This window comes from Falco naumanni, chromosome 14 (genome assembly GCF_017639655.2).
Source record: "Falco naumanni isolate bFalNau1 chromosome 14, bFalNau1.pat, whole genome shotgun sequence".
Taxonomy (NCBI): Eukaryota; Metazoa; Chordata; class Aves; order Falconiformes; family Falconidae; genus Falco; species Falco naumanni.
In genome coordinates, this window is record NC_054067.1 from 12,396,492 (window position 1) to 12,418,781 (window position 22,290).

A 22,290-nucleotide genomic window follows, 5' to 3' on the forward strand; every position below is an offset into this window, starting at 1 on the left:
AGGAGATCTCGGTACAGGGGCACCCCTGCTGAATGCGCCGCCATTCACTTCCCTCTGCCAGTAAAGGCACAGCGGCACGGGCCTTATCAACGCACTTTTATCAGAAAGTGGTGACATGTCTCTTCACAGCAGGCTTGCTGACCATGGTCCTTCCTGCCCAACAAGCTGCACTACAGCCGATCGCCACACAAGCACCACTTTCCTGCCGGCACATCCAGTAATTTTTAATTGCGTAGAAATTCCACTGACAGGTACCAACCAGCACAAAAGCATTTATTGCCAAAAGTACAGAAAACTAGGCCCACCTTCAGAAGTGGAAATATGCCTAATTTAAACACAAACTCCAGCGAGCAACAGGAGGAACTGCAGTCTCTCAGAACGCTGCAGTTCCTTCTGAGGACAGCTCTTCATTAAACCATCTCTGTAAGGACCCGAATAAAGGCTTATGAAGTCTCAGCTGAACACGGTCAAGTCACATCTAAGTACTGGAGAGCTCAGCGGTGGAGTCACACAGTGCTTACATCCCTCGAGGACATCCGTTTGGGTCACTCACCAGTCTGCATGCAGTTACAAAGAACAAAGAGCACGTACTTCCTCCACAAATTGCATCCAGTCTCCCAGACTGGAGCGGGTGAATTCCAGTCAGACACTGCAAGGACTGGCTTTTTTTTATTGCAAGAAAAGAAACAAAACCAGATTGTAATTTGAGACCAGGATCCCCGACAATCTCTGTTTTCTATGGAGATTTCAGGTTACTCCTTTGAAGTCCTTCAATCAAAAGTGATCCGAAAACTGCGCTCTTGCTCTTTGCGGCGGCTCTCACAAACCTTTGTCACCTCTTCAACCTTTCTCTGCAACACAGCTGTGGGAGACAAGCAATTAAATTCACAATCACCCTAGAACACAACTCTGCACAGTTTAGGCTGCATAGGGAGAAAAGCATTTTAATTTTGCCAGTCACTCAGATTTGACAGTGCACAAAGGAGGACAAAACCCAGTACAAAGCACTCTCCATATGCAAAGGAGAGTGTCTAAAAAGTATTCTGAAGCATTCAGGGACTGGCAGGCAGAACTGCAAGAGTCCTGGGACATGTACTAGGAAGTGTTTTGCCATGCTGGTTTGTTGTAGTTTCAGGGCACTGTATCGGAGAGCAGAGCAAAACCTCCCTGAACAGGACCTGCAAGCTGATCTGCAGCTTGAGAAAAAGAAATTGTTCTATATACCAGTTTCCCCTATCCACCACCTGCACTTGCTTTGAATTATGCAAATTACACGTGAACCACACAATATGTTAGAAGTTTATACCTATTTTCTTGCAGGGTATCACACAGCCATAACAAGCTTGTCACGGTAAATACAGAAAAGGCAGTACAGTTGACCAGAAGAGCTGCTGAGCACAGCCACAGAAGAGCCATAACACACATAATCTATTATTTGCAGATCACTGATTTGGAAATATGTAAGCTGCCAATTCGTCATCAACTTTAAACGCAGCAGGCACCAGAATATACAAATTACCTTGGCACAAGCTGAAGCCATTTCTAATTTCATTGCATGAAAGCTTATCAGAAACTATTCAACAGGGCTATGGCATTATGTCAGCCTGCAGCTTGGAGACAGACACACCAGGTTAGCTTTTGTTTTGCACAGCATGTCAAACCCAGTATCTTCCAGTAATGTATTAAGCAACACATTTCAGTTTGTCACTTCTCAAAAAATTCACCATGCAGAAATGATTGTGGCATAAAATGGCCGTCTGCTTCACTAACTCACTGATCTCTGTCGCTCAAATCGGAGTTCAGTTGTAACTACGAAGGAAAAGTCTTTCTGGTTCTTTCAGGAAGAGGGACAGGGTCAGGACAAGCCTTTGGTCCACACACTCCTTTCACTTGTGGAAACAGCGCCACCCTGCGTCCACGTTCAGAAACAAGAGTAACTACACTACAAAGTTTTCACTATCAAGTGCATCTTCCGCTCTGCACTACATCACAAGTTACTGCTACTGTCAAATTTCCACGCTGCGGAGTTACTGCGCCTGCAGATACACATGTGCCGCTCAGTCTTACCTGCATCTGGCTTTCAGTGGCCGAGGGGATGATGGCAACGTTATACATACACACACACACCCCTTCCACCTCACCAACTTTCATATTCCAAAGGGAAACCCACCAACATTTTAGAAGCTGCAACATTTAACCTTAGTTTGGTAGAACAAAGCATAACATTTCCAAGTCCTCTGCTTTGCAATGATGCATTTCAAGCTGGGCTTTTTTGTAAAACATTAGCAGTTGCCAGGAATTACTTCTCAGCAAAGGCCTTGAACGTGCATCGGGAGAATTCAAGCACAGAAGGGGCAGTGTCATTGAAGGTGAGGAGGAGGAGAATCCTCGGGGAACTACAGCAATTCATTTCTGTTCACGAAACACTCACTACATGCTTTCTATTTACAGTCCCAAAAAGCAGCAAAACAACTCTCACCTGAATTCTGGTCAATCCACTGCAAGGAATCCATGTGCGCATTCAAAATTTTACAGATCTGCTGAAGCTGAGCAGAAACAGAAGGTGACAGTCATTTGTTACACTACATGGAAACTAAGAGCAGTAAGGCAGCTTGCCCACCCCTGCCGCTGGAACATGGCGCAGTCCAATTCCTCATACGTACAGCTCCACTAACTGAGCAGCCGCCTTCCCGTGCAACGACTGCATTGCTTTGCTTCTCCTTACCAGCAAGAAAACAGACTGCTTTAGAGTATGTGCTTGTGGCTTAGGCTGACTCCAATTCAGACCTAGGAACCACCACCACATTAAGCTCCTTAGGTTGGAGCTGGCAAAAGTAAAAAGGAATGGGATAAAACTCAGTCTGCAGTAACAATGGGGAATTCTTACGGGAAAAAAAGTTTCTCAGTAAAGCTACAAGGACAATCATGATCAATTTAACACCTATCAGAAAGAGCTGGTAATTCAGATCTTGTTTCCATGAGGATACAAAAGTAGTATTACAGAAACGCATCAGCAGCTACAGAGGGCCTTCTGAACAAAATTTAGGTTGCCAAAAGAAAGACTCAAGTGGTGGAGCAGGTAGCGGGAGCAGCCTTAAGAAATGCCTCTGAAACAAGCTGTAGTCTAGGCAAAAACTAGACAACAAGCAAATTTCCAGAGTTCATACCACAATGGGATACTCTGAAAACTCACATAGTTATGTGAGTCAGCCTGGCTTGTGCTGCGTTATAATGCAAGTTTTACCAGAAGAGAACCAACCCACGGACAAAACAAAACACCCGGCTCCAAGGTTGAAACCACAAGCAGCAGACTATCCACAAGTGGACAAAGAGTTAGCAGTAGTTTAAATAATCTTTCCCTTCTATACAACACACAAAAAAAGAAAGCTTGAATTTACCGGGTCATTCGTGTCTGCTGGGCCTCCTGATGTATTCAAGTGTTCAATGACATCCTTCAGATCTTGTGCCATACGCTTCAACTGAGCATCAATATTTTCAGCCAGTTTATAGCTGCAAAATGCATGGGAACCAAGGTCAGAATATTAAAAGTGAACTTTGGAAGATCTACTCCCAGTCACACCAGTTCTGGGCAATCAGAATTAGCTTCCGCATCTTCCAACCTAGGCTGGCTTATACATGGGAACAGCACCCTGAGAGGCATTCTACAACACAGATGAACTAATTCCTAACATGTTTCTCTCTTGACAGATACATGGAGAGAGACAAGCAGTACTGCGGAGTGCTTTCTGGAAGGTTTTGTCAGAATCAAAGGAACCAGTTGGTCTGGATTTTTCAAGACTTGTATTTCTTGGACCACACAAACGCTACTTTTAATTACCATGCTACGATTCAAGCCTTGGGGTTTACATGGACGCCTGAGCCACATGGTGCATTCTGCTCTCTTCACTTCTATCACTAAATAATCATTACTTTTCAGAGCTTACGCCAAAATTGGTAACCTTTTCCCACACAGCTGATTACACCAACACCCAAAGACATTTTCATGCTGATTCAAGGGCTTCCAGTCACAATCCCCATTTCTAATGCTTAAAACCTAAGTTGCCATGCATAAAACAGGATTACACGTTTGAATAAGGCCACTGAGAGTTCAATATTGTCATGTGTCCCAGCTCCACTTCTTGCTGATTGATCATCGCCACATTAGCCTGCTCATCTCACGGTCAAAGCTCATTTTTGTCTTACGTCCTCTCCCGTTCTTCATCTGCGTGCTGCAAGTAGATAGTCCCACTCTGCTCCTTCACAGACTCCTCCAGAGGGGTCAACAAGTCTTCAAGCTCTTTCTGCTGCGACAGAATGAAGTCCAGTTCCTGATCCAGTCTGGAAAAGAGAAAACGTTACTCTACCCCCACTTAGGCGTTATACACGTCCTAGATCTGCCATACCACAACGCAAGAAGATGCAAAAAAGAAAGAAAAACATCTCAGGTGTTCATAGTCTCCTACCTCTTCTGATCAAGCTTCACTTTCTCTACTTCTCTGTGTAATGAAGTAATCTGGAAACAGAAGACACCCAATTACACCACAAAAATTCAAGAGACAACTCATAAAAGAGGAGTGGTGGAACTGAGCAGGTCAGCACCATAAAAAACATTGACTAGGAACAGTTACATGAAGATTCACAGACCAGAACTGAATAATGGAGGTTGGGCTTTGAAAGCTCCACCCTAAGGTAACTCATAACCACAGAGTAAACTCACATAAACAGATTTCCAAGCTTCAATGCCTAAAGACCAGAACAGACACAGAGTGAGTTTTTCAAAGGATTCAGAGATAATTCTAGTTGAAAAACAAAAAAAAAAAGAAGAGAAAGTCTGACTTTCTGCGTATCACCTTACCTTCTCCCCATTCTCTATCAGCATCTGGTCCCAGGCATTAACTTGCGTAGCTTGATGGAGAAAGTGTTTCTCTTGGTCTTCCAGTTCCAGACTCCACTTGTTTATCAGACTCTCCAGCTGGGCATAAGTCATCACTGGGGGCGCACTGACACAAAGCGCAAGGCAGCACAGAACACAAGATCAAAAGACAAAACAGAAACACAACAACGCTCACTTCCCCTCCACCATCAGGTACCACCATTAACACCGCCTCTTGTCCCAGTCAGGAAATAAGTCAGCTGTACCCAAACACTCACCTGGTGGTTGTGGTGGTGGTTATGGCAGCTGTAGAAGTCACAGCTCCAATAGCACCAGTCGTAGTTAATGGCTTAAGATTCAAAGCAAAGCCAGAAGCAGAAGTGGTGCCTGAAAGAAGAGATTCAAGTCAAGCAACAGAAGTGGCCAGCAGCCACTACCCAGCAAATCGAGAACAGGTCCCACACACACCTCTCAGCGCAGAGCTGTATGAGATCAAATAGGTCCCTTTCCCTTCGAAGGGACAAAAAACAAATCCCACATCTCTCAGGAAGGAGAAAAAATGCACCTCGACACAAAAGCAGTAGACTGTAAACGCCTGACTAGTAGTTCTAGTAAAACCAGGAACCTGCAACCTGCATTTAAACTGGGCATTATTCAAAGAAACACAGCGTTGGCCCACTCCTCTCAATCTCCTCACGTTTTAGTATTAGACCTAGGAACCACCAGCACAGCCAGTCTCCTTCCAGCATCGCTGCAGAAGAGGCAATTTCTATGTCTTCACAAAGCTAAGAGCACCTAACACATGGCAGTGTCAGCGGCCACATGGCACTTTGAGGCACTGAGCTCAAACACCTTGAGAGCTGAGCAGCAACCATGGCATCCCACTGAAAACTGGCTGGTAACTGCATCCAGAAAAAGACGCTCAGACCTGAACCCCAACACCGTGCAGCAGCATTTTCACATGAGGGCTGCCACTTAAAGACAGCATCCATAGCTGCACTGCTTTTCTGGGGGTTGGTTTCTCAAGTTAATGACATCCAACGCTCTGCAATTTGTCCTATGGAAGAAACCGATGAATGGAGCAGCACTGCAACAGAAACCATCTCTCCCTAACGCTCCCCACCAGTCTTTGGCCTCTCCCTTTCCCCATCAAGACACCTCTCCCTCGACTCCCCAGGCAAGTCTGCACCTACACAGGCAGGCCAAGAAAGAGCAGCTAATCCATTTACTTTACTTGCTGCAAACTACACCATCAAAGCGCACGGGCCTTCCTTCACCCAAACTCCCTTAGCTGCGGGGACAGGCTCTCAGAAGTTGTAAGTTACTGTGCATTTGAGGAGATGGAAAAGGAGGATCAGAGGAAGAAAGATTGTGTTATTTTCAGTTACCGGAGGGCATTAGAAATTACAGCTGCTATGCTGCTACACTAGAGTGGCCCTTTACGACAGAGCACTGAAGTCAGGCTTCCTTCTCTTCAGCTACTTTCAGCACCTAGCTCTTACCCGTAGCAGTGCTTGTTGCGGCAGCTGTTGTTCCAGGAACTTTTAATCCAAACCCAAGCGTTCCAAGACTGGCTGTCCCAGTGGAAGGGGCACCAACTGGAAACAGAAGACAACACTGAGAGTTTGCAAAACCGCTAAATGCAGTGCCCCTTTGGACAGCTCTGCCTGCTCACCCATCTCCACATATGGTCTTTACTTCTATTAAACAGGACAGCTGTCGAGGTGGAGGATCATCCCGACGCAACGTGAAAACAGGCAGGCTGAAGCTATAATACAGCCAGAATGCTCTGCAATTCTTCCAGAGACTTTATCAACCCAGGTGCCAAGCTACTGTCATTTACCCATTTCCTGCCATAAATGTCTTTCAGCAAGAGGAAACTTGCCAACTATTACGAGGGGAACTCACAAATGTACAGCTGCATCAAGACTTGTTTTTCACACACAGCACCTCCACTGCTCTTTAAGCAGCACTAACACCTCACGCAGAAGTCAAAAGGCAGACATAACCACACTCAAGGCACCGGGGTGTGGAAGTCAGCTGCTAAAACATCACTAGAAAGCTCAGTGGTGGCAATGCTCCCAGAGAGAGAAACAAACAATTCACATACAGCTAAAACTGCCCCATGCTGCTTCCTCACCCTGAATTTGAAGCGTACTTTGGTTTGAACAAAACCCTCCGTGCCTCACCATTGAAGGCAGTTTGCCAGAAATCACAAAGAGGAAAGGTGGCAAACAGCGACAAGAGCTGGCCCTTTGAGTTCTCCCATGTCACCCCAGCACCAGTATCTGCAGCTCCACCACTCACAGGCAGCACCAACCACGCTGCTTGTCTATTCCCCCAGCAGCTAAAACCTGTACGTTGTGACTTACGTGTGAGGCCTGTGGTGGTAGACGATGTCGGTGCTGAAGAACTCGCTATAGGCGCGAGCAACGTAGGCCCCGTCGAACCAAGAATGGAGGTTGTGGTGGTAGAGGCACTGGTAGCAGCTGTGGAGGTTACTGCAAACAGAAAAAAGCATACCTCTTCTACAGCCAGACCGCATCAAGCTCTCACCCATTTCAAAAGATTGTGCTGAACGCGCCATGCAGATCTGCCCAGCAACACCAGTTTTCTGATGGGTGAAAGATGTAAAACTGTAGAAGAATGGCTGCAGAAGCGTGGCCACAGAATCCCTAAAGACCTGCACAATCCATTAGAATTGTGGTGAAGTTGTTGTGCTGAAGTTAACAAGAAAGTGGCCTTGATCTATTCTTGAATCCTGTGACCAAGTAACTTTGTTGTACTACCAGGCCGTGGATGTAACAAGCTGCAGCTGTTAGGGAAGACAGGTGCAAGGCCAAGGGACATAGGGAGTGGAATGGGAATAAAGGGAGTAGCAAACCGCAAGGCTAAAACATAGCTAACGCAAACAGCTGCATGGATAGAATGCTTGTTCTAATCATGATAATTAGTGGTGTGAGAGCAGCGCGTGCTTAGGGGCTAATAACCAATTATATGTTTGCTTTGGGAACATGCTTGTGTATCGAGGCTATATAAGAAGTGTTAGAAGCTAATAAAGATGAGCAAGATGCATAACTCATTGAGTAATTTCTCGACTCCGGCGGACCCCTCCCCCAACGTCAAACCAGTGTCCCTCTTATTCTACCTCAACTCTCTCTCTTCCAATGGGCCCTTTAAACCTGCCGCTCCCTTCCACTATGCTCCACCAACAAGTACAGGACAGAATCTGGCACGTGCGACACAATAAAAAAAACACGGTACTAACTCCAGCGGCTATATGAACTGCCACAGATTACTGGTGGCATTGCAAATTCACGGTGACAAACAGTTCTAGCCCGTTTCCAGACCCCAGTTCAGAAAACTGCTCCCAGAAGGACACCAGATTTGTTAAGTCTTCCGTAATTATCTCCTGTAATCACCTCCTACCTCCAAGTTTGGTTCCGAAGGACAGAGTGGGTCCCTGGCTGGTACTAGCGGTCAGCGTTGCTGCAGGCGCACTAGTGGCTGCTGTTGCTGCTGTTGAAGACAATGTCCCAAAGCTCACGCCTGGAACAAGTAGCACAAGGAAAAGGAAAAGACGAACCTTTCACTACAGAGACTCCGTAGTTTCCACTGATAACAGCACTAGTCAAGTTTGAAGCAGTAAGAGCATAAAAAAGCCCCACAACAATACGCAGTGTAACAAATACTCCACGTTCTCCAGAAAACGAACTAGGGCTAACACGCTCCTTACCTCCAAAGACTTTCAACAATGATTCTTACACAGATGAACATCACCCTCAACCCAGAGGCAACCACCTTCCCCCTGAGGCCTGTCACCATTACCAACAAGTAAATAAAAAAAATAAAAAAAAAGCTGAACTTTTGCCGGATCCTGCGCGAGTGGGCAAGCTCCTGCTGCTGGGAAGGTAAACAGTGCTTTATCGCAGAAATCAAGTGCTGGACCAAAGCGCCGTCCCGAGAAACTTTCCCCAAATACATGCTATGCTCAGCCAGACTGGCCTAGACAAGACACAAACTCACTGGCTCGTTTAAACACATTGTCAGACTCAGTCAGTTCCTAAGGAAAAAATGGATTCAGGCACATCTGCTGGATGTGGTTTTCTCTCTGCATTACCTGCTGGCCTCAGGAAAATAAATGATCAATACAAGTTCAAGAACACACGAGCTTGGAGGCATCTACTTCCCAAGAAAACGCTGCACTAAAGGCTAAACAGCAATTGCTACTCGTCACTGAAGACCCTGGAGAAGCGAATCAGAAGAACCACTGATCCCAGCCACTCCCCACATCTCCCACCAGCAGAAGCAGGAGGCTGCACAACCTCCACGCCATCCCCGGTTGCCCTCCTCGCTGACAGCCTGCCTCGCTACAGCTGCCATTTCAAGCTGCAGCTCACCTGTGGACTGACCCCCAAGGCTGAAGGGGGTCGCTGACTGGGTGGCAGCTCCTAAGGTGGTAGCAGTGGTGGCAGCAGCTGCAGGTGCTGCTCCAAAGGTCAACCCTGTGGGCGCTGCCTGCGGAGCCGCAGTGCCGATGTTGAAGCCGGCTGTTCCGGCCTGAGCTGCAGTACCACTGGAAAAACTGAACCCTCCGGTCGTCCCAGATGGAGTGGTGGTCGTGGTGGTGGCGGCAGCAGTGGTGGCGGTGCCAGTGGATCCAAACACAAAGCCAGAAGGGGCTGCTGCTTGACTTGAGGGCGCACTGGCTGGTACAGAGCTACCAAACCCAAAGCCTGCTGTGATTCCTGTAGCCTGAGTGGCACTACTGCCTCCAAAGTTGAGTTTGGGGGCAGCATTCCTAAAGAAAAAAAGGAAAGAAGCCGTTTTGGTGGAGGCTTACATTCACCCAAGCACCCAGCCGGCTTTCTCACAGATTCACCGGCAGCAGAAACCGCCTTTCAAGGAGGCGCGCGCTTTAACCAGGCTTATGTTGCAATCTTGACAAAGTCTGCATCTCAACTCCTGTCACTGGCCATCCTCTTGTGAAGTCTCTTAAGCCTGACTCAATGCTGCCTAAATACCCCCACCCACCCAGGCACCGCAACATATCTGGGGCGACGTCAGTGAAGTTGCTTCTTCTCTCAGCTCCTCAGCACCCTCGTCGCTTCCTCTACAGAAGACTCTTTTTTCACTCCCTTCTACCACCAGCCCCCATCTGAGCTCCCTTCCCACTGCTCCCATCTGGCAAGCTTCGACAGCAGCAGCTCTCAAGCATCGCCCCACAGCTCACAGCCTTGCCTAAGGACAAGCCGGGCACACTGGCTCCCACAGAAACACCCCGAGCGCTCCAGGGTCGCGCCCTCACGAGCGGCTTTACGCGCGGAGGCAGAGCCCTGCCGTCTGCCCCGGCAGGCAGCGCCACGGGCCCGCTCAGGGGCCGAGGCAGCAGCCGCTCACCGCTCCGGCCCACCCGAGGGAGCCGGCGCTGGCAGGTCACAGGCCTCGCCCAGCGCCTGCCCAGCGCGCTCCCGCGGGGGGCCCAGGCACAAGGGCCGCAGCCCCGCTGCCCCGAGCCCGCCCGCGCCCCCCGCGGCCGGGGCCGCTCGGCCCGGCCCACCCCCGCCCGGACCCCGGGCCCCTCACCCCAGCGGGAACACGTTTGCCGCCGGCGCCGCGGCGGCCGTGGCCGGCGTCCCGAAGCTGAAGCTGGTGGGCTGCGCGGCACCGCCCGGCCTGCTGAAGGAGAAGAGCCCGGCGGGCTGGCTGCTGGCGGGCGCCTGGGCCGCGCTGCCGAAGCTGAAGCCCGCCGAGGCGGCGGGCGTCGAGAAGGAGAAGCCGGTCGTGGCCGTGGTGGCGGCCGTCTTCGGCGTGCCCAGAGCGAAGCCGCCTCCCGCCGCGCCCGACCCGAAGTTGAACTGGTTCATGGCGGCCGCGCGGAGCGGGCAGCAGGGCCGCCGCCCTCAGCAGAGCCGGGCCCGGCGGGGCCAGCGGCCACCCCCCGCACACACCGCCCGCGCCCGCACACACCGCCACACCGCCGCGCGCGCGGGGATGACGCACGGCCGCGCCGCGCCCGCCCCTCTCCGCCACCGCCCAACCGCCGGCCGCGCCTCCCTGCCGCCGGCGGCCATTGGCCAGTGCTGCTGCCGGTCGCGGGCGGCCGGCCGGATTGGCTGGCGGGACCACGAGAGGCGCGGCGGGGCGGTGCCGGCCCGTTGCCGCGGGGACGGGGACGCGGCCGGGGCGGCTGTGGGCCGTGCGGCGGCACCGGGGCCGGAAAGCGGGGCCGCGCCGAGGGTGGCTTTCCCCGGCTCTTCCCGCTCGCCCTGGGCTTGGGGCTGGAGCTGGGGCTGCCTTCGGCCCGCCCGGAGCGAAGCGCGGAACCCGCCTGCTCAGCGCTGCCATAAGTCAATCGACGAGCGGCTGGCAGGTTTTACCTCTCGTTAGTCAGGAGATGACTCTCACGCGCAGGCCCTTCCCTTTTCTCCGGGGAACAACACACAGACAAAGCCGACGGGTGTGGGCCCAGGAAAGAAAATACAAAGCAGAGCCCCTCACCCAGCATCGGCACCCCTTCAGCACCGGGCAGGGCCGAAGCACAAAGCCCACAGGAGATCTCGGTACAGGGGCACCCCTGCTGAATGCGCCGCCATTCACTTCCCTCTGCCAGTAAAGGCACAGCGGCACGGGCCTTATCAACGCGCTTTTATCAGAAAGTGGTGACATGTCTCTTCACAGCAGGCTTGCTGACCATGGTCCTTCCTGCCCAACAAGCTGCACTACTCCCGATCGCCACACAAGCACCACTTTCCTGCCGGCACATCCAGTAATTTTTAATTGTGTAGAAATTCCACTGACAGGTACCAACCAGCACAAAAGCATTTATTGCCAAAAGTACAGAAAACTAGGCCCACCTTCAGAAGTGGAAACATGCCTAATTTAAACACAAACTCCAGCGAGCAACAGGAGGAACTGCAGTCTCTCAGAATGCTGCAGCTCCTTCTGAGGACAGCTCTTCATTAAACCATCTCTGTAAGGACCCGAATAAAGGCTTATGAAGTCTCAGCTGAACACGGCCAAGTCACATCTAAGTACTGGAGAGCTCAGCGGTGGAGTCACACAGTGCTTACATCCCTCGAGGACATCCGTTTGGGTCACTCACCAGTCTGCATGCAGTTACAAAGAACAAAGAGCACATACTTCCTCCACAAATTGCATCCAGTCTCCCGGACTGGAGCGGGTGAATTCCAGTCAGACATTGCAAGGACTGGCTTTCTTTATTGCAAGAAAAGAAACAAAACCAGATTGTAATTTGAGACCAGGATCCCCGACAATCTCTGTTTTCTATGGAGATTTCAGGTTACTCCTTTGAAGTCCTTCAATCAAAAGTGATCCGAAAACTGCGCTCTTGCTCTTTGCGGCGGCTCTCACAAACCTTTGTCACCTCTTCAACCTTTCTCTGCAACACAGCTGTGGGAGACACAAGCGATTAAATTCACAATCACCCTAGAACCCTAGAACACAACCCTGCACAGTCTCACCGATCTCTCTCACTCAAATCTGAGTTCATTTATACCTACATAGGAAAAGTCTTTGTGGTTCTCACAGGAAGGAAGAAAAGGTCAGGACAAGGCTTTGGTCCAAACACTCTTTTCACCTGTGGAACAGCACCATCCTGCATCCTCATTCAGCAAGTCCATTTAACTGTGGCAATGCCAGTCAGCGCTAATGTGAATAAAATGCCACACAGTGGCACATAATTGTTCAACAAGTCAGATTTGTTAATAGCTAGGGTGTATGGGTATGCCTAGATAAGATCACCAGCTTACTCTAATCCGTCCTGGAGGTGTTCCACAGAAAGCAAACTTGATAACTTCACCTACAGCACAGATGCCCTGGGTCTGGTTTAGGTGGAGGGTGTCGTTTTTTTTACATAGACAAAAAAGAATACCAAGGAATGTGTCGCTCGCAGGCCTAGTCAATGTACTAAATGAAGGGTTACTTCAGAACTGCACTGTTTTTCCACCTGACCACTTAAGTACACATGGTAACAGGCATTCTCCTTCCCAAGAACCCCACAGAAACAGAGATATATTAAATTTTTTTAAAACCTCAATTTCTTAGGCTTATTGCTTCTTTCTTGCTTGAAGGTGAACTGGAGCTTAACTGTATCTTTACATGTATACCTCCCAGCAAAGAAAATGAATCATTATTAACTGATAAGACAATTTCGACAGTACAGATTACAGAGGAAATACCGCATCTCCCTTCAAGGAAAATGTAAAGGAAACGGGTTGCTATTTCCACACACATTCTGTAAAGCTAGAATTCTGATGTCACAGGACCTGCACCAGACTTCCCAATAGAGGCATGTTCAGCATGCAGAAGTTTGCATATATATTCTGGAAGAAAGCCAAATTAAATCCCGAGCTGAAGCCAATAATACTATTTAAACATGCGTGGTAGAATGCCTGCTTTCACCCAAGAAGTACATTCTCATCAGACAGTGCAATTTGATGCTGGTAAGAGAGCAGCACTGCTTTATATTCTGCCATGCCCCCGTGTGGCTGCTAACATCAGTTAAAAACCAAACCTGTTTACACTTCTCAGATCCCTCACAAGGAGGCACTCCCTGTGAGAAAAGCTCCCACTTTCACCTTTAACTGGTATACCATGGTGCCATGCTAATACCTAAGATAATCTAAGACAAGCAACAATAACTACACTACCAAGTTTTCACTATCAAGTGCATCTTCCGCTCTGCACTACATCACAAGTTGCTGCTACCGTCAAATTTCCACGCTGCGGAGTTACTGCGCCTGCAGATACACATGTGCCGCTCAGTCTTACCTGCATCTGGCTTTCAGTGGCCGAGGGGATGATGGTAGCGTTATACATACACACACACCCCCCTTCCACCTCACCAACTTTCATATTCCAAAGGGAAACCCACCAACATTTTAGAAACTGCAACATTTAACCTTAGTTTGGTAGAACAAAGCATAACATTTCCAAGTCCTCTGCTTTGCAATGATGCATTTCAAGCTGGGCTTTTTTGTAAAACATTAGCAGTTGCCAGGAATTACTTCTCAGCAAAGGCCTTGAACGTGCATCGGGAGAATTCAAGCACAGAAGGGGCAGTGTCATTGAAGGTGAGGAGGAGGAGAATCCTCGGGGAACTACAGCAATTCATTTCTGTTCAAGAAACACTCACTACATGCTTTCTATTTACAGTCCCAAAAAGCAGCAAAACAACTCTCACCTGAATTCTGGTCAATCCACTGCAAGGAATCCATGTGCGCATTCAAAATTTTACAGATCTGCTGAAGCTGAGCAGAAACAGAAGGTGACAGTCATTTGTTACACTACATGGAAACTAAGAGCAGTAAGGCAGCTTGCCCACCCCTGCCGTTGGAACATGGCGCAGTCCAATTCCTCATACGTACAGCTCCACTAACTGAGCAGCCGCCTTCCCGTGCAACGACTGCATTGCTTTGCTTCTCCTTACCAGCAAGAAACAGACTGCTTTAGAGTATGTGCTTGTGGCTTAGGCTGACTCCAATTCAGACCTAGGAACCACCACCACATTAAGCTCCTTAGGTTGGAGCTGGCAAAAGTAAAAAGGAATGGGATAAAACTCAGTCTGCAGTAACAATGGGGAATCCTTACCGGAAAAAAAGTTTCTCAGTAAAGCTACAAGGACAATCATGATCAATTTAACACCTATCAGAAAGAGCTGGTAATTCAGATCTTGTTTCCATGAGGATACAAAAGTAGTATTACAGAAACGCATCAGCAGCTACAGAGGGCCTTCTGAACAAAATTTAGGTTGCCAAAAGAAAGACTCAAGTGGTGGAGCAGGTAGCGGGAGCAGCCTTAAGAAATGCCTCTGAAACAAGCTGTAGTCTAGGCAAAAACTAGACAACAAGCAACTTACCAGAGTTCATACCACAATGGGATACTCTGAAAACTCACATAGTTATGTGAGTCAGCCTGGCTTGTGCTGCGTTATAATGCAAGTTTTACCAGAAGAGAACCAACCCACGGACAAAACAAAACACCCTGCTCCAAGGTTGAAACCACAAGCAGCAGACTATCCACAAGTGGACAAAGAGTTAGCAGTAGTTTAAATAATCTTTCCCTTCTATACAACACAAAAAAAGAAAGCTTGCATTTACCGGGTCGCTCGTGTCTGCTGGGCCTCTTGATGTATTCAAGTGCTCAGTGATGTCTTTCAGATCTTGTGCCATACGCTTCAACTGAGCATCAATATTTTCAGCCAGTTTATAGCTGCAAAATGCATGGGAACCAAGGTCAGAATATTAAAAGCGAACTTTGGAAGATCTACTCCCAGTCATACCAACTTCTCATTACACTACTGCAATTAAAGACTTTGGGCTTACAAGGACACACATAGTACATTCTGCTCTCTTCACTTCTATCACTAAATAATCATTACTTTTCAGAGCTTACGCCAAAATTGGTAACCTTTTCCCACACAGCTGATTACACCAACACCCAAAGACATTTTCATGCTGATTCAAGGGCTTCCAGTCACAATCCCCATTTCTAATGCTTAAAACCTAAGTTGCCATGCATAAAACAGGATTACACGTTTGAATAAGGCCACTGAGAGTTCAATATTGTCATGTGTCCCAGCTCCACTTCTTGCTGATTGATCATCGCCACATTAGCCTGCTCATCTCACGGTCAAAGCTCATTTTTGTCTTACGTCCTCTCCCGTTCTTCATCTGCGTGCTGCAAGTAGATAGTCCCACTCTGCTCCTTCACAGACTCCTCCAGAGGGGTCAACAAGTCTTCAAGCTCTTTCTGCTGTGACAGAATGAAGTCCAGTTCCTGATCCAGTCTGGAAAACAGAAAACGTTACTCTACCCCCACTTAGGCGTTATACACGTCCTAGATCTGCCGTACCACAACGCAAGAAGATGCAAAAAAGAAAGAAAAACATCTCAGGTGTTCATAGTCTCCTACCTCTTCTGATCAAGCTTCACTTTCTCTACTTCTCTGTGTAATGAAGTAATCTGGAAACAGAAGACACCCAATTACACCACAAAAATTCAAGAGACAACTCATAAAAGAGGAGTGGTGGAACTGAGAAGGTCAGCACCATAAAAAACATTGACTAGGAACAGTTACATGAAGATTCACAGACCAGAACTGAATAATGGAGGTTGGGCTTTGAAAGCTCCACCCTAAGGTAACTCGTAACCACAGAGTAAACTCACATAAACAGATTTCCAAGCTTCAATGCCTAAAGACCAGAACAGACACAGAGTGAGTTTTTCAAAGGATTCAGAGATAATTCTAGTTGAAAAACAAAAAAAAGAAGAGAAAGTCCCACTAGATGGCTTGCCGACTCCGTAATACTTAAAGCCTTTAAGGATCTAAGCAAGCAACATCAGCTTACACTGCATGTCACCTTACCTTCTCCCCATTCTCTATCAGCGTCTGGTCCCAGGCATTAACTTGCGTAGCTTGATGGAGAAAGTGTTTCTCTTGGTCTTCCAGTTCCAGACTCCACTTGTTTATCAGACTCTCCAGCTGGGCATAAGTCATCACTGGGGGCGCACTGACACAAAGCGCAAGGCAGCACAGAACACAAGATCAAAAGACAAAACAGAAACACAACAACGCTCACTTCCCCTCCACCACCAGATGCCACCATTAACACTGCCTCTTGTCCCAGTCAGCAAATAAGTCAGCTGTACCCAAACACTCACCTGGTGGTTGTGGTGGTGGTTATGGCAGCTGTAGAAGTCACAGCTCCAATAGCACCAGTCGTAGTTAATGGCTTAAGATTCAAAGCAAAGCCAGAAGCAGAAGTGGTGCCTGAAAGAAGAGATTCAAGTCAAGCAACAGAAGTGGCCAGCAGCCACTACCCAGCAAATCGAGAACAGGTCCCACACACACCTCTCAGCGCAGAGCTGTATGAGATCAAATAGGTCCCTTTCCCTTCGAAGGGACAAAAAACAAATCCCACATCTCTCAGGAAGGGGAAAAAATGCACCTCGACACAAAAGCAGTAGACTGTAAACGCCTGACTAGTAGTTCTAGTAAAACCAGGAACGTGCAACCTGCATTTAAACTGGGCATTATTCAAAGAAACACAGCGTTGGCCCACTCCTCTCAATCTCCTCACGTTTTAATATTAGACCTAAGAACCACCAGCACAGCCAGTCTCCTTCCAGCATCGCTGCAGAAGAGGCAATTTCTATGTCTTCACAAAGCTAAGAGAACCTATCACATGGCACTTCGAGGCACTGAGCTCAAACACCTTGAGAGCTGAGCAGCAACCATGGCATCCCACTGAAAACCGGCTGGTAACTGCATCCAGAAAAAGACGCTCAGACCTGAACCCCAACACCGTGCAGCAGCAAATTGCACGTCAGGTTTTCACATGAGGGCTGCCACTTAAAGACAGCATCCATAGCTGCACTGCTTTTCTGGGGGTTGGTTTCTCAAGTTAATGACATCCAACGCTCTGCAATTTGTCCTATGGAAGAAACCGATGAATGGAGCAGCACTGCAACAGAAACCATCTCTCCCTAACGCTCCCCACCAGTCTTTGGCCTCTCCCTTTCCCCATCAAGACACCTCTCCCTCGACTCCCCAGGCAAGTCTGCACCTACACAGGCAGGCCAAGAAAGAGCAGCTAATCCATTTACTTTACTTGCTGCAAACTACACCATCAAAGCGCACGGGCCTTCCTTCACCCAAACTCCCTTAGCTGCGGGGACAGGCTCTCAGAAGTTGTAAGTTACTGTGCATTTGAGGAGATGGAAAAGGAGGATCAGAGGAAGAAAGATTGTGTTATTTTCAGTTACCGGAGGGCATTAGAAATTACAGCTGCTATGCTGCTACACTAGAGTGGCCCTTTACGACAGAGCACTGAAGTCAGGCTTCCTTCTCTTCAGCTACTTTCAGCACCTAGCTCTTACCCGTAGCAGTGCTTGTTGCGGCAGCTGTTGTTCCAGGAACTTTTAATCCAAACCCAAGCGTTCCAAGACTGGCTGTCCCAGTGGAAGGGGCACCAACTGGAAACAGAAGACAACACTGAGAGTTTGCAAAACCGCTAAATGCAGTGCCCCTTTGGACAGCTCTGCCTGCTCACCCATCTCCACATATGGTCTTTACTTCTATTAAACAGGACAGCTGTCGAGGTGGAGGATCATCCCGACACAACGTGAAAACAGGCAGGCTGAAGCTATAATACAGCCAGAATGCTCTGCAATTCTTCCAGAAACTTTATCAACCCAGGTGCCAAGCTACTGTCATTTACCCATTTCCTGCCATAAATGTCTTTCAGCAAGAGGAAACTTGCCAGCTATTACAAGGGGAACTCACAAATGTACAGCTGCATCAAGACTTGTTTTTCACGCACAGCACCTCCACTGCTCTTTAAGCAGCACTAACACCTCACGCAGAAGTCAAAAGGCAGACATAACCACACTCAAGGCACCGGGGTGTGGAAGTCAGCTGCTAAAACATCACTAGAAAGCTCAGTGGTGGCAATGCTCCCAGAGAGAGAAACAAACAATTCACATACAGCTAAAACTGCCCCATGCTGCTTCCTCACCCTGAATTTGAAGCGTACTTTGGTTTGAACAAAACCCTCCGTGCCTCGCCATTGAAGGCAGTTTGCCAGAAATCACAAAGAGGGAAGGTGGCAAACAGCGACAAGAGCTGGCCCTTTTGAGTTCTCCCATGTCACCCCAGCATCAGTATCTGCAGCTCCACCACTCACAGGCAGCACCAACCACGCTGCTTGTCTATTCCCCCAGCAGCTAAAACCTGTACGTTGTGACTTACGTGTGAGGCCGGTGGTGGTAGACGATGTCGGTGCTGAAGAACTCGCTATAGGCGCGAGCAACGTAGGCCCCGTCGAACCAAGAATGGAGGTTGTGGTGGTAGAGGCACTGGTAGCAGCTGTGGAGGTTACTGCAAACAGAAAAAAGCATACCTCTTCTACAGCCAGACCGCATCAAGCTCTCACCCATTTCAAAAGATTGTGCTGAACGCGCCATGCAGATCTGCCCAGCAACACCAGTTTTCTGATGGGTGAAAGATGTAAAACTGTAGAAGAATGGCTGCAGAAGCGTGGCCACAGAATCCCTAAAGACCTGCACAATCCATTAGAATTGTGGTGAAGTTGTTGTGCTGAAGTTAACAAGAAAGTGGCCTTGATCTATTCTTGAATCCTGAGACCAAGTAACTTTGTTGTACTACCAGGCCGTGGCTGTAACAAGCTGCAGCTGTTAGGGAAGACAGGTGCAAGGCCAAGGGACATAGGGAGCGGAATGGGAATAAAGGGAGTAGCAAACCGCAAGGCTAAAACATAGCTAACGCAAACAGCTGCATGGATAGAATGCTTGTTCTAATCATGATAATTAGTGGTGTGAGAGCAGCGCGTGCTTAGGGGCTAATAACCAATTATATGTTTGCTTTGGGAACATGCTTGTGTATCGAGGCTATATAAGAAGTGTTAGAAGCTAATAAAGATGAGCAAGATGCATAACTCATTGAGTAATTTCTGGACTCCGGCGGACCCCTCTCCCAACGTCAAACCAGTGTCCCTCTTATTCTACCTCAACTCTCTCTCTTCCAATGGGCCCTTTAAACCTGCCGCTCCCTTCCACTATGCTCCACCAACAAGTACAGGACAGAATCTGGCACGTGCGACACAATAAAAAAAAACACGGTACTAACTCCAGCGGCTATATGAACTGCCACAGATTACTGGTGGCATTGCAAATTCACGGTGACAAACAGTTCTAGCCCGTTTCCAGACCCCAGTTCAGAAAACTGCTCCCAGAAGGACACCAGATTTGTTAAGTCTTCCGTAATTATCTCCTGTAATCACCTCCTACCTCCAAGTTTGGTTCCAAAGGACAGAGTGGGTCCCTGGCTGGTACTAGCGGTCAGCGTTGCTGCAGGCGCACTAGTGGCTGCTGTTGCTGCTGTTGAAGACAATGTCCCAAAGCTCACGCCTGGAACAAGTAGCACAAGGAAAAGGAAAAGACGAACCTTTCACTACAGAGACTCCGTAGTTTCCACTGATAACAGCACTAGTCAAGTTTGAAGCAGTAAGAGCATAAAAAAGCCCCACAACAATACGCAGTGTAACAAATACTCCACGTTCTCCAGAAAACGAACTAGGGCTAACATGCTCCTTACCTCCAAAGACTTTCAACAATGATTCTTACACAGATGAACATCACCCTCAACCCAGAGGCAACCACCTTCCCCCTGAGGCCTGTCACCATCACCACGTTATAACCATCACCAACAAGTAAATAAATAAAAAAAGGCAAGCTGAACTTTTGCCGGATCCTGCGCGAGTGGGCAAGCTCCTGCTGCTGGGAAGGTAAACAGTGCTTTATCACAGAAATCAAGTGCTGGACCAAAGCGCCGTCCCGAGAAACTTTCCCCAAATACATGCTATGCTCAGCCAGACTGGCCTAGACAAGACACAAACTCACTGGCTCGTTTAAACACATTGTCAGACTCAGTCAGTTCCTAAGGAAAAAATGGATTCAGGCACATCTGCTGGATGTGGTTTTCTCTCTGCATTACCTGCTGGCCTCAGGAAAATAAATGATCAATACAAGTTCAAGAACACACGAGCTTGGAGGCATCTACTTCCCAAGAAAACGCAGCACTAAAGGCTAAACAGCAATTGCTACTCGTCACTGAAGACCCTGGAGAAGCGAATCAGAAGAACCACTGATCCCAGCCACGCCCCACATCTCCCACCAGCAGAAGCAGGAGGCCGCACAACCTCCACGCCATCCCCGGTTGCCCTCCTCGCTGACAGCCTGCCTCGCTACAGCTGCCATTTCAAGCTGCAGCTCACCTGTGGACTGACCCCCAAGGCTGAAGGGGGTCGCTGACTGGGTGGCAGCTCCTAAGGTGGCAGCAGTGGTGGCAGCAGCTGCAGGTGCTACTCCAAAGGTCAACCCTGTGGGCGCTGCTTGCGGAGCCGCAGTGCCGATGTTGAAGCCGGCTGTTCCGGCCTGAGCTGCAGTACCACTGGAAAAACTGAACCCTCCGGTCGTCCCAGACGGAGCGGTGGTCGTGGTGGTGGCGGCAGCAGTGGTGGCGGTGCCAGTGGATCCAAACACAAAGCCAGAAGGGGCTGCTGCTTGACTTGAGGGCGCACTGGCTGGTACAGAGCTACCAAACCCAAAGCCTGCTGTGATTCCTGTAGCCTGAGTGGCACTACTGCCTCCAAAGTTGAGTTTTGGGGCAGCATTCCTAGAGAAAAAAGGAAAGAAGCCGTTTTGGTGGAGGCTTACGTTCACCCAAGCACCCAGCCGGCTTTCTCACAGATTCACCGGCAGCAGAAACCGCCTTTCAAGGAGGCGCGCGCTTTAACCAGGCTTATGTTGCAATCTTGACAAAGTCTGCATCTCAACTCCTGTCACTGGCCATCCTCTTGTGAAGTCTCTTAAGCCTGACTCAATGCTGCCTAAATACCCCCACCCACCCAGGCACCGCAACATATCTGGGGCGACGTCAGTGAAGTTGCTTCTTCTCTCAGCTCCTCAGCACCCTTGTTGCTTCCTCTACAGAAGACTCTTTTTTCACTCCCTTCTACCGCCAGCCCCCATCTGAGCTCCCTTCCCACTGCTCCCATCTGGCAAGCTTCGACAGCAGCAGCTCTCAAGCATCGCCCCACAGCTCACAGCCTTGCCTAAGGACAAGCCGGGCACACTGGCTCCCACAGAAACACCCCGAGCGCTCCAGGGTCGCGCCCTCACGAGCGGCTTTACGCGCGGAGGCAGAGCCCTGCCGTCTGCCCCGGCAGGCAGCGCCACGGGCCCGCTCAGAGGCCGAGGCAGCAGCCGCTCACCGCTCCGGCCCACCCGAGGGAGCCGGCGCTGGCAGGTCACAGGCCTCGCCCAGCGCCTGCCCAGCGCGCTCCCGCGGGGGGCCCAGGCACAAGGGCCGCAGCCCCGCTGCCCCGAGCCCGCCCGCGCCCCCGCGGCCGGGGCCGCTCGGCCCGGCCCACCCCCGCCCGGACCCCGGGCCCCTCACCCCAGCGGGAACACGTTTGCCGCCGGCGCCGCGGCGGCCGTGGCCGGCGTCCCGAAGCTGAAGCTGGTGGGCTGCGCGGCACCGCCCGGCCTGCTGAAGGAGAAGAGCCCGGCGGGCTGGCTGCTGGCGGGCGCCTGGGCCGCGCTGCCGAAGCTGAAGCCCGCCGAGGCGGCGGGCGTCGAGAAGGAGAAGCCGGTCGTGGCCGTGGTGGCGGCCGTCTTCGGCGTGCCCAGAGCGAAGCCGCCTCCCGCCGCACCCGACCCGAAGTTGAACTGGTTCATGGCGGCCGCGCGGAGCGGGCAGCGGGGCCGCCGCCCTCAGCAGAGCCGGGCCCGGCGGGGCCAGCGGCCACCCCCGCACACACCGCCCGCGCCCGCACACACCGCCACACCGCCGCGCGCGCGGGGATGACGCAC

General features: G+C 49.9%; 2 protein-coding genes across 2 annotated transcripts; both read right to left on the bottom strand.

Moving 5' to 3' along the window:
- Positions 1-252: 252 nt before the first annotated feature.
- Positions 253-10,830, bottom strand: LOC121097644 (nuclear pore glycoprotein p62-like). Its single transcript, XM_040614814.1, has 12 exons — positions 10,460-10,830; positions 9,274-9,674; positions 8,303-8,422; positions 7,246-7,374; positions 6,376-6,471; positions 5,152-5,260; positions 4,856-5,000; positions 4,464-4,513; positions 4,204-4,338; positions 3,399-3,510; positions 2,480-2,546; positions 253-862 (listed from the first exon to the last, which is right to left on the bottom strand). Exons 1-12 carry the CDS (start codon positions 10,738-10,740, stop codon positions 771-773), a joined length of 1,737 nt encoding a protein of 578 aa, XP_040470748.1. The 5' UTR covers positions 10,741-10,830; the 3' UTR covers positions 253-770.
- An 847-nt stretch (positions 10,831-11,677) lies between these two features.
- LOC121097640 (nuclear pore glycoprotein p62-like) lies at positions 11,678-22,264 on the bottom strand. The gene is made up of 12 exons (XM_040614796.1): positions 21,875-22,264; positions 20,691-21,091; positions 19,705-19,824; positions 18,647-18,775; positions 17,776-17,871; positions 16,558-16,666; positions 16,262-16,406; positions 15,809-15,858; positions 15,549-15,683; positions 14,995-15,106; positions 14,079-14,145; positions 11,678-12,286 (listed from the first exon to the last, which is right to left on the bottom strand). The coding sequence occupies exons 1-12, from the start codon at positions 22,153-22,155 to the stop codon at positions 12,195-12,197; spliced, it is 1,737 nt and encodes a 578-aa protein (XP_040470730.1). The 5' UTR covers positions 22,156-22,264; the 3' UTR covers positions 11,678-12,194.
- Positions 22,265-22,290: the final 26 nt, after the last annotated feature.

Coding starts and splice junctions, on each gene's coding strand:
- LOC121097644 (XM_040614814.1), bottom strand. CDS start 10,740: ATGAACCAGTTCAACTTCGGGTCGGGCGCGGCGGGAGGCGGCTTCGCT. Junction 7,375..8,302: donor CTTCGGAACCAAACTTGGAG/GTAGGAGGTGAT, acceptor TTCTGTTTGCAG/TAACCTCCACAGCTGCTACC. Junction 2,547..3,398: donor CAGCAGACACGAATGACCCG/GTAAATTCAAGC, acceptor GTTTCTGCTCAG/CTTCAGCAGATCTGTAAAAT.
- LOC121097640 (XM_040614796.1), bottom strand. CDS start 22,155: ATGAACCAGTTCAACTTCGGGTCGGGTGCGGCGGGAGGCGGCTTCGCT. Junction 16,667..17,775: donor CGCAACAAGCACTGCTACGG/GTAAGAGCTAGG, acceptor CTCTTCTTTCAG/GCACCACTTCTGCTTCTGGC. Junction 12,287..14,078: donor GTGGATTGACCAGAATTCAG/GTGAGAGTTGTT, acceptor TGTCTCCCACAG/CTGTGTTGCAGAGAAAGGTT.